This window comes from Artemia sp. Qi Xiang Cuo, chromosome 14, assembly GCF_049724085.1.
Source record: "Artemia sp. Qi Xiang Cuo chromosome 14, ASM4972408v1, whole genome shotgun sequence".
NCBI lineage: Eukaryota > Metazoa > Arthropoda > Branchiopoda > Anostraca > Artemiidae > Artemia > Artemia sp. Qi Xiang Cuo.
In genome coordinates this window covers 50,664,947-50,680,387 of record NC_142807.1, presented here as the reverse complement: position 1 = coordinate 50,680,387, position 15,441 = coordinate 50,664,947, and the positions used below count along the sequence as shown (strand labels likewise).

At 34.5% G+C, this 15,441-nt stretch overlaps 1 protein-coding gene across 1 annotated transcript in view; it reads right to left on the bottom strand.

Annotated features, from left to right (window-relative positions):
- LOC148944581 (uncharacterized) overlaps window positions 1-1,960 on the bottom strand; it is a 16,028-nt gene extending 14,068 nt beyond the window's left edge. Inside the window, exon 1 of the mRNA XM_089100567.1 lies at window positions 1,933-1,960. Within this exon, the coding sequence (XP_088956693.1) occupies window positions 1,933-1,960 (28 nt within the window). The remainder of the gene's footprint in view (window positions 1-1,932) is intronic.
- Between the last annotated feature and the right edge of the window lie 13,481 nt (window positions 1,961-15,441).

Here is a 15,441-nt window from a genome sequence, read left to right as displayed (position 1 = left end):
TGGCTTACTTTTGCAGAGCAGCTGGCAGAAGATCGCTCAACATGGTCCAAGAAGGTCTCCAAGATCATCGATGCCGGGCGAGGTGGAAACGCCTGATTCCCGCCACAAGTACAAGTAAAGTAAGTTTCTTTCTATTTTCCTACTTTTTCTATGGGCTTCACTCGCCCTTTCAATCTCATCTCTATCTGACATAATTTCAAAATTCCGTTAACTTCAAATTACCTCTTCAGTCTAAAGGAAAATTCTTTTATCATTTAACTTCCGGTCTCTTGCAAAAATTGTCTTGACACACAGCAGTTTTAGCCTCATATTTTTGATTACTAATTATTTGCGTGATATATTCATTCGTAAATTTTTCAATAATGATATCACAAGGCATACCCCATAATATATCTTGATAATTGTATTAATTTATTCAGCATTTATTTCTTTTTTCTTTATATGTAACCATAATAGGCTACTTTTGTTGGCTAAATTACTTGTCTCTTCGAAAGCGTAGAAGTCTTTTATTATCAACGCTTTTAATAATTCCTGTTCGTGCTGCCATCACTTATTGGGGTGTGTGTGCGGGGTCACCACTTTTAAAGGCAAAAATGGCGCAAAAAAGGTTGCTATGCCACTTACTCGAAGGGGAGAACCCCTTGTCGGCCCCAAATGTTAGTGAGATTCCCGCTCTTACCCCAACGGTCCTGCAAATATTGGGTTTGGTACTACCCTATTTACAGTATACCCTGTCCCAGGGTATGATAACGCGATCGAGTGGTCAAATGGCCACTTTCTAAGGCCAACTGTACCCGCCTTGGGTTACGGCTAGGAAATCTCTACTCTCTCCTTGGAGGTAACAACCCTCCCTGTCAATATAATAATGACGGTACCTTGTATCTCTATTCCTACCCTGCCTGGGTTACGGAAAATAGTACACAGTTTGTAGAAAATACCTTGCTTGTATTCTTCCAGAAGGGTCACAAAATACCACAAATATATATATATATATATATATATATATATATATATATATATATATATATATATATATATATATATATATATATATATATATATATATATATATATATCCCCGACTGGGGTCCAAACCAGGGTTGCCACTCAGCAGGTTTTTTTGGTGCCACTTTGGGTGGCAGAATAGTGTCAATTTTGTATAAAAAGTGTCATTTTCAAAAAATTTGCTGCTCGCGACGCTTCGCGTCGCTCGCACTCATATCATCAAGCTTTTCAAATTTAAAATATTCGCCAATCCGCTTGGGGTCACCCCTGCGTGGTTTCCCGCATCTTTAAATTATCCAACATGAAATGTCGGATCTAATGCCATCTATCAACTATAAAAAAGAAATATTAATTTTACTTAGTCGGTGCTGATTCTCGGCTTTGCGCAGCACTTCCACTCCTGTCAACTTTCCAGCCCCCCTCCTAAAAACCCGCTAAAAAACAAATTTTGCTTACTGTATAAAATGGGAAGTCGTCTCACAAAAAACTTTCTTTTCTTTTTTTCTGAGCAGTCTTTGTTTATAGCGTGAAAAGGAACGAAAAAAAGAGGAAAAACCTTCAGCTTTTTTCTTTTGAGAAAGCGGAAAAAAGGGACAGCAATACTCGTCAACATTGACAGTTTTTCATCCAGTTTTTTTTCATAAAATGGACATCTGGATTATTACAGTGCATTCAGGTACTTGAAACTTTTCTTTTCTCCAAAAATGCTGAAGAGAATGCCACGAGCATAGATTGTAGCTATAGATGACCCTATGATAAACACAACTAATAGTGGTTCAGACACTAACTCTTTCAAATAATTTATTTGGCAAAAACTAGTGGAAAAACAACAAGACAGCTATATCATCTAATCTGTTTCATAAGATCTGTCTAATAAGACAGCTATATCATCCAATCATCTAATCTAATCACAACCTGAATAGTTACCAAATGAAGTACTTGAATCAGACTTCATCCTATTTTTTGCACTGGTAATGAGCTTGTCGGGGACATTCTATTGTTCAGCATCTGGCATCTCCCTCTTGACGTGCATAATGTCAGAAATCGTGTCAGGGAGAAGTCGATTCCTAAACGGGGTTTTGACCATTTTTAGGATTAAAAATTGCCGCTCTGCAGAGGCACTACTGTGTGGCAAGCTCATCATTACCCGCATAAACTTTGGCAAGGCAGTGAAAGCTGGATCTCCAGTTCCATCTTCGATTGATGAAAGACAATTCCAAAATTTCTGGACTGAACCTGTAGCAGCATCAAGCTCATCTTTTAAAAGGGGAAGACGTCTCCAGTCCCTGTTCAACAATTCTACGTTGATACTCTCTTCAAAGCAAGGTTGGAAATGCCGGAATAAAGCTCTGATTGAGGGAACCTGGCCTGACATTGCTGTTTTGGGAGACAACCAGTCTAACATTTTTAAAAGTGGATCTCCACTGTCAATACGAGTTTCAATTTCACTGCATAAAGATATGTATAATATGAGACAGTTTTTTTTAATTGAAGTGATTCGCCGGTCATCTAATGTCCCTTTTTTAATGCTGTCCAAAACAAACATTTCGAAGTGAGCTCCAAAGTAAATTTCTTTTTCCAAGTTCTTAAAGTTCCTAGGGTTTGTGAAGTTAATTGCAAATGGTGATCCTTTAGCAAGAGTGAATCCTTCATCATTGATAAAATTCTGCGCAATTTCTGTTAATGTTTCCCCAACACATTTGAGTAGTCGGTGGACTTTAACTTCAGTGCTTTGAAATTCTAAGTTAAGCCTGTTGACTGTTGGAAGAACATAGGCCAAAAAGAAATAATACAGTTTTACAGAGGGGTCTTTCAAATCTCCATACAATTTGGCGGCTTGCGGATCTCTTCCTTCCTGTGCAGGAATAGTGAAAAACAAAATCAAAGCCTCCCACTGCTCCAACAAGCGATCAGCTACTGCCTCAAAAGCGAGCCATCTAGTGGCAGAGGGGTAAAGCAAAGCATGCTCTGCAACATTGCAAAATTCTTGGAATTCCTTAAACTCTCTTAGCCGCTTAGCACTGTTGGAGACATAGGTATAGATGTCGTCGCTTTACCTTACAATTTCCGCAGGAAGCTTTTCACAAGATGCAGCAGGGCATAATGCAAAGCTGTGACATATGCAACCACAAACTGAGAGCCATGGTATATCTTTTATGATTTGAGCAGCAAGTCCATTATTCTTGCCGAGCATAACGCTTGCATTATCTGACGCAAATCCCACAAGATTCTTCAAAGGAATGTTTCTGCCTCTGAATACTTCATAAATGAGTTTCTTCAAGCCAGCAGCAGAAGTATCAGTAACGACTGGGAGAGCAAGAAAGCCCTCTTTTACTTCAGAAGTACTTATGTCATAATGACGAGCTATCGTAACTAGAAACTTTGTGCCTGTTTCATCTGTACTTAAATCAATAATTAATGAAAAATCGCAGGCACGAAGTTTAAGACTAAGTTGGTCAATAGCATATGGAGCAATTATGTTTTTTAGAATACAAGTAGTTTTTGTTCTTCCACATGCTATATGTTTTACAATAGAGGAGTCTGGTATAAACTTTTTCATAAGACCAGGCAAAGAATCCATGGTTGAAATTTCCTTATTGTTTGATACTATCCAAGCAGTCATTACAATTTCAAGTCTAATTTCCTGTCTTGCAATTATAGCCTTCTCCTTTGCTTCTCCAATAAGCCTCAATTCACCAGCTTCCCCGTCTACTACTGTTACTTGATTTTTTAGTGATTGCATTCTTGTCAGGTGAATTTTGGTAGAAGCATGCTTTTCCAAGTTAGATACACTTCCTGCAAGTATTTTATCACAATACTTACAATATGGTTTGTAGCCTTTTGAACTAGTCTGAATCCACTCTCTCAGTTTCGGGTTTAACAACCTTTTATCAGTATGTTTTCAAAGCCTTTTTACAGTCTTTCTGCATTTAGAACTAGGTCTATCGCTATAATTGGTGTATGAAGGTTAAGCTGCAATTTCATCCGTCTCAATATCTCCGAGCACCGAGCCACAAGAACTAAATTCACAGGTGGGTTCAATCAGTTCTTTCTGTTGTTCCCGCCTTCGCTCAAGGTTCCATTCTTTTCCTTCGGCTTCCGAGTCTCTCTCCTCAAATTCACTTTGCTCCAAGTCAGTTTTCTCACTCTTAGCAGCAACATCTGGGACAGAAGATTGAATGCCCACTTTTGAGAAGAACTTCCGAATGTCCATGGCAGGATTTGTATCTGTAAATATTTAATTTTTAGGACAGCAACAGTGGCTAATGAAATCTTTTTTTTCTTATTTTTCTTCTTTTCCATTTTTAGAGTTTTGCTTACTATTGAGCCGGGTTGCTCCTTACTTACAGTTTGTTACCATGAACTGTTTAATAATGTCAATTCAAAAACGGAATTTAAAAACTTGTGTGTAGCCAAGGATTTACCTTCACATTAGATATCTTCTCATCATGCTCCCAGATGCAATGAACAAGTTTGTATCTTGACTTAGATACTAGTAGTCAACAAATACCTTGAGATACAAGTACAAGTAAAAATACCTTACTGTGCGTAATTTAGGGTAAAAATCTAAAAAGGCTATTATTAGTTATGTTGGAAAATGGTTAGCTCAGGGAAATGATCGGATGGATTTAGTCTACAGACCAACTTATGTCCTGGTAAGATATTTTGAAGTACCTAACCCCGCTCCTCTTTTCAGAGGGTACTGATATTTGATAAACTTTAAAAGTCTCAGTATAACAAAAGTTAAAGCTTGCAAAATAGTGTTTCAGTAAAATTTTAGTTTAGCTACTTTTTGCTTTCTTGGAAAAGGGTTAGGTTAGGAATATGAAATTTTCAGGGATAGATCTACAGACTCAATTATGTCATGGGAAGGTGTTTTGAAGTACCTAACTCCACTACTTTTCCCTTTAGAGGGTTCTTTTCTGACCTTTGATGACCCTTAAAAATATTGCTGTTATAAAAACTTGTAAAATAAATGTTGTGCTTAAATGGAGCACAAGAAAACTGTTTTCAGCTACACAGTTTTGCTCAATCCTGCTTTATAAGGTTTCAAAGATCTGTATATAAATTCCCTAAATTTAGAAAAAAAAATTTGTCATGCTTTGGTCGAACTTAAATAGCTAGGATTGTATTTTCAAGACACAAACCAGACAAAAATACACCAACCCAAAAACCTTAAAATAACGTATTTATCTGTCAAAATTCAAATCAATGGATCTTGAAAATAAACAAAATAATTAATTAGTATCACTGAAGAAAATTCTCATAGGACATCTCAATTGAGGCTGAACCTTTTTTTATCAAGGCTAAAAAGGATTATGCAAGTTCTGATCACTATCTACTTAAAGATAGATTAGTTACTGGCCACTGGGAAACAGCTTGCCAATTGCTTTAGAAAAAAATTTTGGTAAGGTTTATAATAACAGAGTATTCAGTTAGCTAAGAAATAAACTTACCTCAACAGTCAGAATTGCATCCTGAATCGAAATTTAACATGCTTTTAAGTGGCAAATGAACTTTATCCGACCCTTGAATACACCAATTCAGGTTATATATTTGCAAATTAGGAGGGTGGGGATAAAGTTCATTTCTGATGCAAATGAATGTTAAATTTGGATTCAGGATTCAATTCTGACTATAGAGACAAATTTATTTCTAGCTAGGCTACCTGAATAGTGTATTAATATAAACCTATGCTTATCCAAACCTTAAACCTCATAAAGTGGAAGAAGGTGTCTTTGGAAGGAGCGTTAGAAATGCAAATAGGAATTTTAGTAAAAACGTTTTAAACCTGGGGTAAAAAAGAGGACAGGAGATTTTTGACTGATAAATAATACGAGACTATGGTAAAGAATGTTGACAATGTACGAAAGTTTTGACTAAGGAGGTGGGAAATGAAGTTCATGGATCAAATTGCAAAGGATATGGAAGATGCGAGCAGACGGCATAAAAGTAAAATTATATTTTGGCATATTAACAAATTGAGAGGAAGGACTCAGTCTCGACCTGTTCAATTTAAAAATATTAACGGGACCAAAATTAGTGATAAGAAAATGTAAAAAAAAAAAAAGAGATATGTGCAGAACATTTTGAGAATATGTTAGAATGTGATGAACTTTCAGGATATGATAAAGAAAAGAAGGGAATTTTTTGACAATTCGGAAGTAAATGAAGATTTATTTTGCAGAAGAGGTAGAGAAGGTGCTAAAAAGATGTAAAAATAATGAGGCATCAGGTGCTGATAGTCTTGACAATGATTTTTAAAAATATGATGGTTCTTAATTTAGGGACAAATAATTGAATTATGAATATGATTCTTTAAAAAACGGAAGTGTCTGGGGATCTTAGGAAAACTTTCATTAAAACCCTTCATAAGAAAGATAATGAGAGGGAGTGAGGTTCTTATTGAGGCAGTAGCCTGATTTCTGTACAAAGTAAATTGCTTACCATGACGGTATTTATTAGAATGGAAGATGTTGTAGATAAATTCTTAAGAAAGGAAATTTATGGTTTTAGGATAGGCAGCGGATGCGTTGAGCAAATTTTCACATAAATAAATATCTGAGAAGAAGCCAATAGAAGAGCTTCTGTGAAAATACTGTCCTTGTGCGAATATACCAACATAATTAGAGCTATGTATGAAAACAAGATCGCTGCAGTTAAGGTAGTAAGTAAGGCTAGTAGCTAGTTTGGTGTTGACTAAGGAGTTCAGTACGGTTGTATCCTATCCTCGTTCATATAGACTATTATAATGGGCTTACCCTAAGAACAGCGAATGCTATGGGAGAACATGGAAGCAACCGGGACCGTAAAACGCTCCGACACGTAGAGTATCACGAGACAAGGCCGTATCCAAGGGGGGGCGGTGGACTCCCTCCCCCGCCATATTTGTCCGCCTCACAAAAGCGTAACAAAAAAGAATATAACCTAATTTTTGATTCGTTTTTTAAAGTATTTTCGTACCCCCCCCACCCCAAAAATATTATGGTGTAAAAAAGTTTGGAGGAATAGGAATATAAGGTTGAAAACTAATATTAGAACAATGGAAGCTACAGTAATAACGGTGATAAGACAGGTCTCTGAAATTTGGGCACTACGAAAGGCGCAGGAAGATTTAATGAATGTTTTTCAGAGGAATGGTCTAGATACTCGTTAAAACAAGTACGTGCTCTAGGTACCGTTTGACTGACCGCAGGCCAAACAACAAATTAAACGAAAAATGTGGTTCCCGCTTTCAAGAGCTATAATGATAGAAAATTTGAGATGGCTAGGACACATCTTACAGATGAATGATGACAGATTGTCAAAGATTTTTTGGCAATTTATTGTCATTTTTGACCATTTATTTGGGGTCAAACAATACACAGCTCGTCCCCAAATGGGACAGGGGGAGTCCATATTGAAGGATTAAAAAGAAATTGGACCTTCTTGGGAAGATTGAAAGAGTGGAGTTTTTTTTTGGCTGAAGGAGGAGCGTGCTCAACTGTGCTGGCCTCAGGTGGCTTAGTTTTGCAATGAATTGTTTTTAGTAGTATCAGTGACACATTGGGTAGGTTTTCATTTTTTTTCCTCAATTTTTACAAGTAGTTTCTTTAGTCACTCGCTTCTTTCTTTTGATCTTTTTATCCTGAATTACATGCCCTTTTGCTCAATATCATATACACATAGACTAATTTTGTAATAGTAACACCGTGTCTGTATTCAGATTTCGGTTAGCTCATACTGTGTCATAAAATTCATCATGGACACTAGGATCTCTTCAGACACTAGGGTTTCTGCTTAAAGGATAGCTCCTATGGCGCTCCTCCAATTGGCTTTCATAGTCATACAACTTGCTGAACTTAAGGACTTTGGGTCTATCCTTTACATAATACTCAATTATCATCGAAACCTTATAATGGATCTTTTGTTATACAGATCTTCATTTTAAACTATCACGCTACATTAAACCTCCCTATAAACATATTATACTGTCAAAAGTTATAAATATTAGAAATTAATTAGATTTTAGATCCAAATTCCGGCGTAAGTGGACTTCATTAAAATTATTACATATTTATGAACACTAAAACTTAAATGTCAAAGCATAAGGCTAAAACAGCTACGCAGGATTCACAATTTAAAGAGTCTTGACAAATTTTTCCTTTCTTATTTCAATTTTATCCCCTCCTTTCTTTACTTTCGATGTTAAATGTTTTTTTAGTGGTAATAGAGACATAACAGGCACCGGTGGCGCCCCTGACTATAAAAAAACTCTATTCAATAGTATGAAATAGCATCAATAGCATCAACAGTATGAGTATGGAAGTCTTATTAATGATTTAATCTCCAAATTGTACCCCTCCCCTTCCTCAATATCTTTTTACATAATATGATGTTTACGCTTAATACAATAACTTATATTTATATTGTCTGCCTATTTCTGTATCTTTCTTTCAAATCTAATTTTATTTAATTACCAGTGAACATGGATCCAAGCAACGAGCCGAAGAGATCCGTACACACCCCTGCCACAGTTAATTCACCTTTTACTTATTTTGCATTTTTTTATTACCATAGTTTTATTTTTTTTTCGGATGTAATTTTATTTAAATACTAATGAAAGCGACTCCTACCGACAACATAATAGATTTGACTACATCAATACTATAGTCTAATTGCCTTCTATTTATCTTATATTTTCGTTCGAGCCTAATTTTATCTTTCTTTGAAGTTCAGTTTTATTTAGAAAGTAATGAAAGCGAATCCTAGTCACAAGGTAGTAGATCTACTTTCACCCCTGAGACAATCCAATCATCTTTTATTATTCTATGTTTTCTTTCAAGTTAAATTTCTTCTTTTCTTCAAGTCCGATTTCATTTAAATAGTAATGAAAACAAATCATGAAAAGCACAGAAGATAAACACACACATTTGTGTCAATAAAATTACCTTTTAACTAATCAACTTTTATCTATTTTAAATATTATTTTGGTCCTAATTTTATGTTTCCTTCAAGTCCAATTTTACTTAAATAATGTTAGGCGAATTCTAGCAACAAGGCCATTGAACTGCCTACATCCTGCTATAATCTCATCACCTTTTATTTATTTCATATTTTCTCTCCAGACTAAGTTTATCTTTCTTACGAGTATGGCTTGATTCAAATAATAATAAAAGGTAGTTTCACCCTCTCAAAAAAGAAAAATGACACATTAACTACTTCTTCCCATATTCTTAACCAACTGACAAACGCAACAACAATTTTTATAGTCATTATGGCCAAGTTGATTCCTCTCGAGTCATTACGCCAAAGTTCAAGTCTCTCGGGGCAATAAGGGAAACTAAACAACGGGAAAGTCACTATATACATATTCGAATAGCATATACTTAACAAATTATCACTCCACTCTCATCTTAATCTTGTCAAAGAACCATAAAACCAGAAATTAATGCACCAATTCTTTTAAAACCAGAAATTAACACACCCAGAGATTTATCATGACAAAATTAATCCTTTCGAGTCAGTAACGGAACTCAATACGGGAAAATCCAATAACAGTAAACTCTACGAAACTCGGCAAACACATATGAAAACTCTGTAACAAAATAATTCAATTCCTCTTGATTCAATATCGCGGAATTTAATCCCTACGTTTAAATGGGATAAATACAACAGCGGAAAAGTCAAAACATCATATTTTAGTAGCTAAACGCTTCACATTTCAAAAATTAGGCATTTTTTCAAAATTCCACAATTCTTCCAGTTATTTCACAATTCTTCAAAGGCTTAACATTTAACTAATCTTTACAGATCTTACACATCGTATTTCAAGAATAATCCTTTTTCACAATTCCACAACTCTTACTTCGTTTTGTGACAACAAACCCCTTCCCTCCCCTATTCAAAATTCTCAACAAATTTCAAGTCTTCCAACCCTTTGAGCTTTTAGATTTTTTTTATAGCAAAACTTTTCAAATTTTCAGAATCACGCTCTTTTTTTTCAATATGATCAAGTTTTTATTTCGATTTTCGACACTAAAACTGTTCCCATCTCATGATTCTTAGTCAATTTCACATTTTTACACTTCTAAAGACTGAATTAGAAAAAAAAATTAAACATATCCATTCTGATTTCGAGCACAACAGCTTTTTTAAAAATTCAGTATTTCTCCAAATTATTTTCACATTTTGAAAACACAAAGACTTCCCATTTCAAGAACAAAAACCTTTTTCTAACTAATCTCTTTCATATTTCATGAATCACTACTTTTGTCTGAATTCCACAATTCTTCAGGTTATCTCACAAAGTTTAAACACAAAGCCTTCACATTTAAGGAACTTAGCTACCTAGACAGCTGTTATGTAAATCTGCTTTCTTTGGTAAAGTCAGATGAAAATTCGTTTTGTCTTGGTCAATGGAATTGTCTAGTTACGTCATCGTATCTTGAGACTGCAGATCCTTGATAGTACAAATTGCAGATTGGATATTATAGGCCTATGTTAGACTTTTTTAACGTCAGAACATTCTTTGTCACTTTTTAGTTTTCCAGGATACCAGCTTTTTGTAAAAATAGAAATACGAAGGCATGTGAAGATTTAGCATTTTTAGTTAAGGAGCATCTTGTGTCTACTGCGAGGGAGGATCATTCCATTTGGATAGAAGGTAAGGTTCAAACTCATGAGCTGGAAATTGGCAGGAATAAGATTTTGATAAGTGAGGTATATAACCTACCAAGTGCTCAATGGGAGGAGTTTGCTCTTGGTTTTTAATGAGATCCAGTTGAGTACTTCCCCGTTTATTTGCATGGGTGACTTTAATTTCAATCTTTTGTGTTTGAATAATTATAATTTAAAGTTTTTTACCCTTATGATTAGTCATGATCTATATCCTCTAGTAGGAATTCCAACGCGCCTTATTCAACATTCAGCAACATTAATCGATAACATATTCGTTCGATCTCGCCTACTTGCTACTTCTTATGCTGATGTAATAATTAGTGAGTCTTCTGATCACGTACACGTAATTCCTTCCTACGTACACAAAAGCCAAAAATAAAGAGGATAAAGAAAAGGCTACTGAAAAAAGAGAATATTGATAAATCTAGGCAAGAACTGAGTGTTCTTTCGTGGCAAGAGGTTTATGATGAATATGAAAGTCCATCCGCTGCAGTTGATAAGTTCATAGGTATTGTTCAACCGATATTTGATTCAACATGTCCAATGAGAACTGTCAAGCTAAAGAAACCTTGTCCTAGAAAACAATGGGTAACCCAGGAGCTTCTTCTCAGAAAAAAAATGATTTGTACGTTCTTTATTTGAGTTCGTCAGAGGAGGTGTTGTGTTCAATGACTTTAAAAAACTTCGTAATGAAACTAATCGGCTTCGCAGATCTTGTCTTCAAAATTATTATGGGATGACAATTGAAAGTAATAAAGGGAACGTGAAAGATACGTGGAAAACTATTCATGAATTATTAAGTGGTGGCAAAAATAGGTAGACCTAAATCAGTAAGTGAAATTTCATGTAATGATAGCAGTAAAATTGCTGAACCTTTTAAATACGAAAGAGGTTTGGGGGTAAAGATGAACATTGCTGAAACTAATCTAGAGGATGTGAAGCAAATAATAGGATTGATGGAGTCAAATTCGTCTGGGAGTGATGGTCTCAATATGCAAACATTTAAATTAGTAATGGCATATTTGTTGCCCTGTCTTGTATATTTGATTAACTTATCGCTTAAAAAGGGTGAGTTTCCTTGACGATTAAAAGAGGCCATGGTTATCCCTTTGCACAAAGGAGGTCTGAAGACAGATCCTTCGAACTGGAGACTGATTCCGATGTTTTTTTTTTTGTTTTCAAAGCTATATGAAGAGGTCATGCATAGAAGATTGTATAATCATCTGAATCTATATGGATTTCTTTCAGAAACACAACTTGGATTCAGGAAAGGCCATTCTACGATACATGCAGTCCACCATCTCACAGATTTTGCTAACTCTGCGCTTGAAGTGAGGAGCCAGTGCTTTCAATTTTCATAGATTTTAGCAAACCTTTTGATACTGTTGTTTTTAAGATCTTATTGAGCAGGCTACTTTGTTTAGGTGTTCCGGATGTATATTTGAGTTTGTTTGAATCTTATCTTGGAGGGAGAACACTTAGAGTGAATGTTGATGGCTGCAAATCAGGAAGTTATAGAGTCCATTGCGGAGTTCCACAAGGTTTGGTACGTGGGCCCCTACTTTACTCAATTTATGTAGATACCAGGCGATTTTCTATTCCCAGGACATTAATCACGTCCATTGCTGAGGACATAGTGTTTACAGTAACATCATCGTGCGAAAATCTTTTGATTAAAAAGGTAAATAAGGCCCTAAATGAACTGGAAATTCTTACGAGATGTAGCTGTCTATCTGTTAATGTTTTAAGACGAATTTCATGACATTTTGTAGAATTGGTACTACCATTATCTTAAATAGTAAAATATGTATGAATGTTGTATTCTTAAAATAAGCTTTAAGTGTAAAATATTTAGGTTTTTATCTTGATTGCAATTTGAGTTGGAAATTGCACTGTGATGCAGTAGCATCAAAAGTGGCAAGAGGATTGGGTCTTAGGAAGGCCTAGGAATCAGCTCCCACCAAAAATTCTAATGATCCTCAATCATTTTCTTATCAACCCAGCCTATCTTATGGTTGTTTGCTGTGGACTAGTTCTTTCGTGTCAAGTTTTAAAAGAGTTCAAATCTTACAAAATAAAGTTGTTCGTGTCATAGGATATTATGTGAGCTTTGAAAATAGTACTTTGAGTTGCCTCACTGAAAAATGAAATTTCTAAATGTTTGTAAGTTAAGAAATCATCAACTAGCTATTTTTGTTTATCAATGTTTGAATCGTTATGCACCGGAGTGCTTTTGGGAAATTTTTAAGTCTAACTCGTATTATCATTGTTATGAAACTAGACATTCTTCAGGGATAGTGTCTGAGACTCGGAGTACTCAACGCGAATCTTTATTTCCGTGTTTTGCAGGATCATAGCTTTGGAATTTACTTCCTGAGGGTATGAAGGTGACAGATAATGTTAGTTAGTTCAAGATTCGGTTGAAACGACTTCTGGGAAGTTGTTAATGATTTAAGTTGATTTAAGTACGTCTCTCTAGTGATTCGTTTCCGCTTCGTTTATGGTCTATTGACGATAGTGTGTGCTAGTAGTTAAAAGTTGTTATATTTTCACTACTTGTTTACTTTTTGCTTTTTTGGGGATTTTGTGATTTTAATTTATAGGTGAAGTGTTAATATTTATTAGTAAATTATAAGGATGGAAACAACCATCATATATAACCCAATGGGTTTTCCCGATGATTATTGAAAGATTATGTAAGCGTTATTTTGGTTAATAAATTATTTTTCTCCCTCTCTCTCTCTCTCTCTCTCTCTCTCTCTCTCTCTCTTATTCAAAATTTAACGATTCCATTTCTTTTTTGACAACAAAACACTTCCCCGTCTGAGAAAGTCAACAAATTTCTCATTTTCTTCCTTCTAACCCTTTGGATCTTAGCTTTTTTTAAAACTAAACCTGTCAAATTAGACGAATCCCGCCCGTTTCTTGGTGCCAAAATTCTTTTAGCAATTTACAACATAAGTTAAGATTAACAATTAAAGAATCTTTACAAATCTCACCGTCAATATTTCAAGAATAATTTCAGTCTTAACCATTTCACAATTTTTATTTTGATTCTCACCAATAAAACCTTCCTAAATCCATAATTTCAACATATTTCTTACTTTCGTCTTTCTAACCCTTTAAATTTTAAGGTTTCTTGGAACAAAACCTTTTTTATTTTAATAATCGCACTTTTTTAATTTTAGAATCCACAGTTTGACTTTCGACCACGAAACCCTTCCTAATTTACGAATCTTTACAAATTTCACATTTTTACACTACTAGAGAATTTAAATTTTCATAGTTTTATAACTAATCTATTCGTATTTCAAGTATTACACCCTTTTTTTAAAAGTTCTACAATCCTTCAAAATATTTCTCGGATGTACTTTCTTATTTCAAGAGTTTCAAACGTTTAAGTATCTTAGCACTTATAACTCTCTTTAATTTTCAGATTTTTTATAGCAAAACCCTTCATAAGCCAAGATTCACTGCTTTTTCACTGCAAACCAAGTTCAAAATTCCATGTTTTTTCAACTTCTTTCACGGTTTGGTAAAAGAAATCAATCAAATTTTAAGAGTCTTAACAAAATTCATATTGCAATAGTCAATATTGGAAACTCAACAGCAGAAAACTCATCAAAGGTAAATTCATCGAAACTCAGCATACCCATCTGATAACTCATTATGAACAAATCCATGCTTAGGGTGTCAATACAGGGACTCATCAGCGGAAAACTCACCAACAGAAAACTCAAAATATATTTCTGAACACAGCGTATACTCAACAAATTTATACTCCATGTATTTATACTCCACGTATTTACTCTCCCTATATCTTAATCTGGTCAATAGCCATAGAGTCAGAAATTTAACACACCTCAATCTATTTTAATCTGCAGAAAATCACTGGAACATAATTGAAAATGGTGAAAATGTAAAAACACAGATTGAAAACAGGAAAATTTTAAGACAAGGAAAATGAAGATTAGTTAATTTCCTTGAAAAAAATTGAAATACGCTCGACAAAAATTGAAAATCTGTGTTTTTCGCTATACAGAAATTGATAGTATTTGAAATCTTTACGACCAAAATAAAAAAAAAAGCTCAACGAAATTGAAAATGGTGAAAACTTTTGGACAAAAAATTGAAAACGAATCGCATAAACAAAAGAATAAAATGGCAAAAACTTTTGGAGTAAAAACTTTAAAAGACCAAATCGGTGAACAAAAAATGAAAATGGTGAAAACCTAGCCTTAAAAATTTTAAAAAGACGGAAACACGTGAAAAATTAAAAATGTTGAAAACCTAGAAAACATTTAAAAACCACAAAATTTACTAAGAAAAAAAATTGAAATTGTAAAAACTTTGGGACAAAAATTAGAAAAAAACAGAATTACATGAACAAAATTAAAAGGTGTTAATTTTCTCATCCATAGATTGCAAATAAAGAAATTCAACCAGAGTTTTTCTTATCTATAATTAACAAGTAGACCTAATACATTGACTATCTTCCTAATGAGTGTCCTGAAAAGAGCAATGCGCTGGTTTAATTTACGCAAGGCTAGTGTGGCGTGCCACTCTTTACTTGCCTAAATTAGCCTCTTTTTCATCAAAGCTATTTTGTATTTTTCAAATTTTTGTCCCAAGTTTTTTTGCAATTTTCGCTTTTTATTCAATTAATATCGTTTTTTTTTCTCTTCCTAAATTCTCAAGCTTTTCAAATTTTCCTTTAAGTGTTCAATCTCTATCCCCGAGTTTTAGAATATTTTGTTTTTACATGGGTAAAACTTC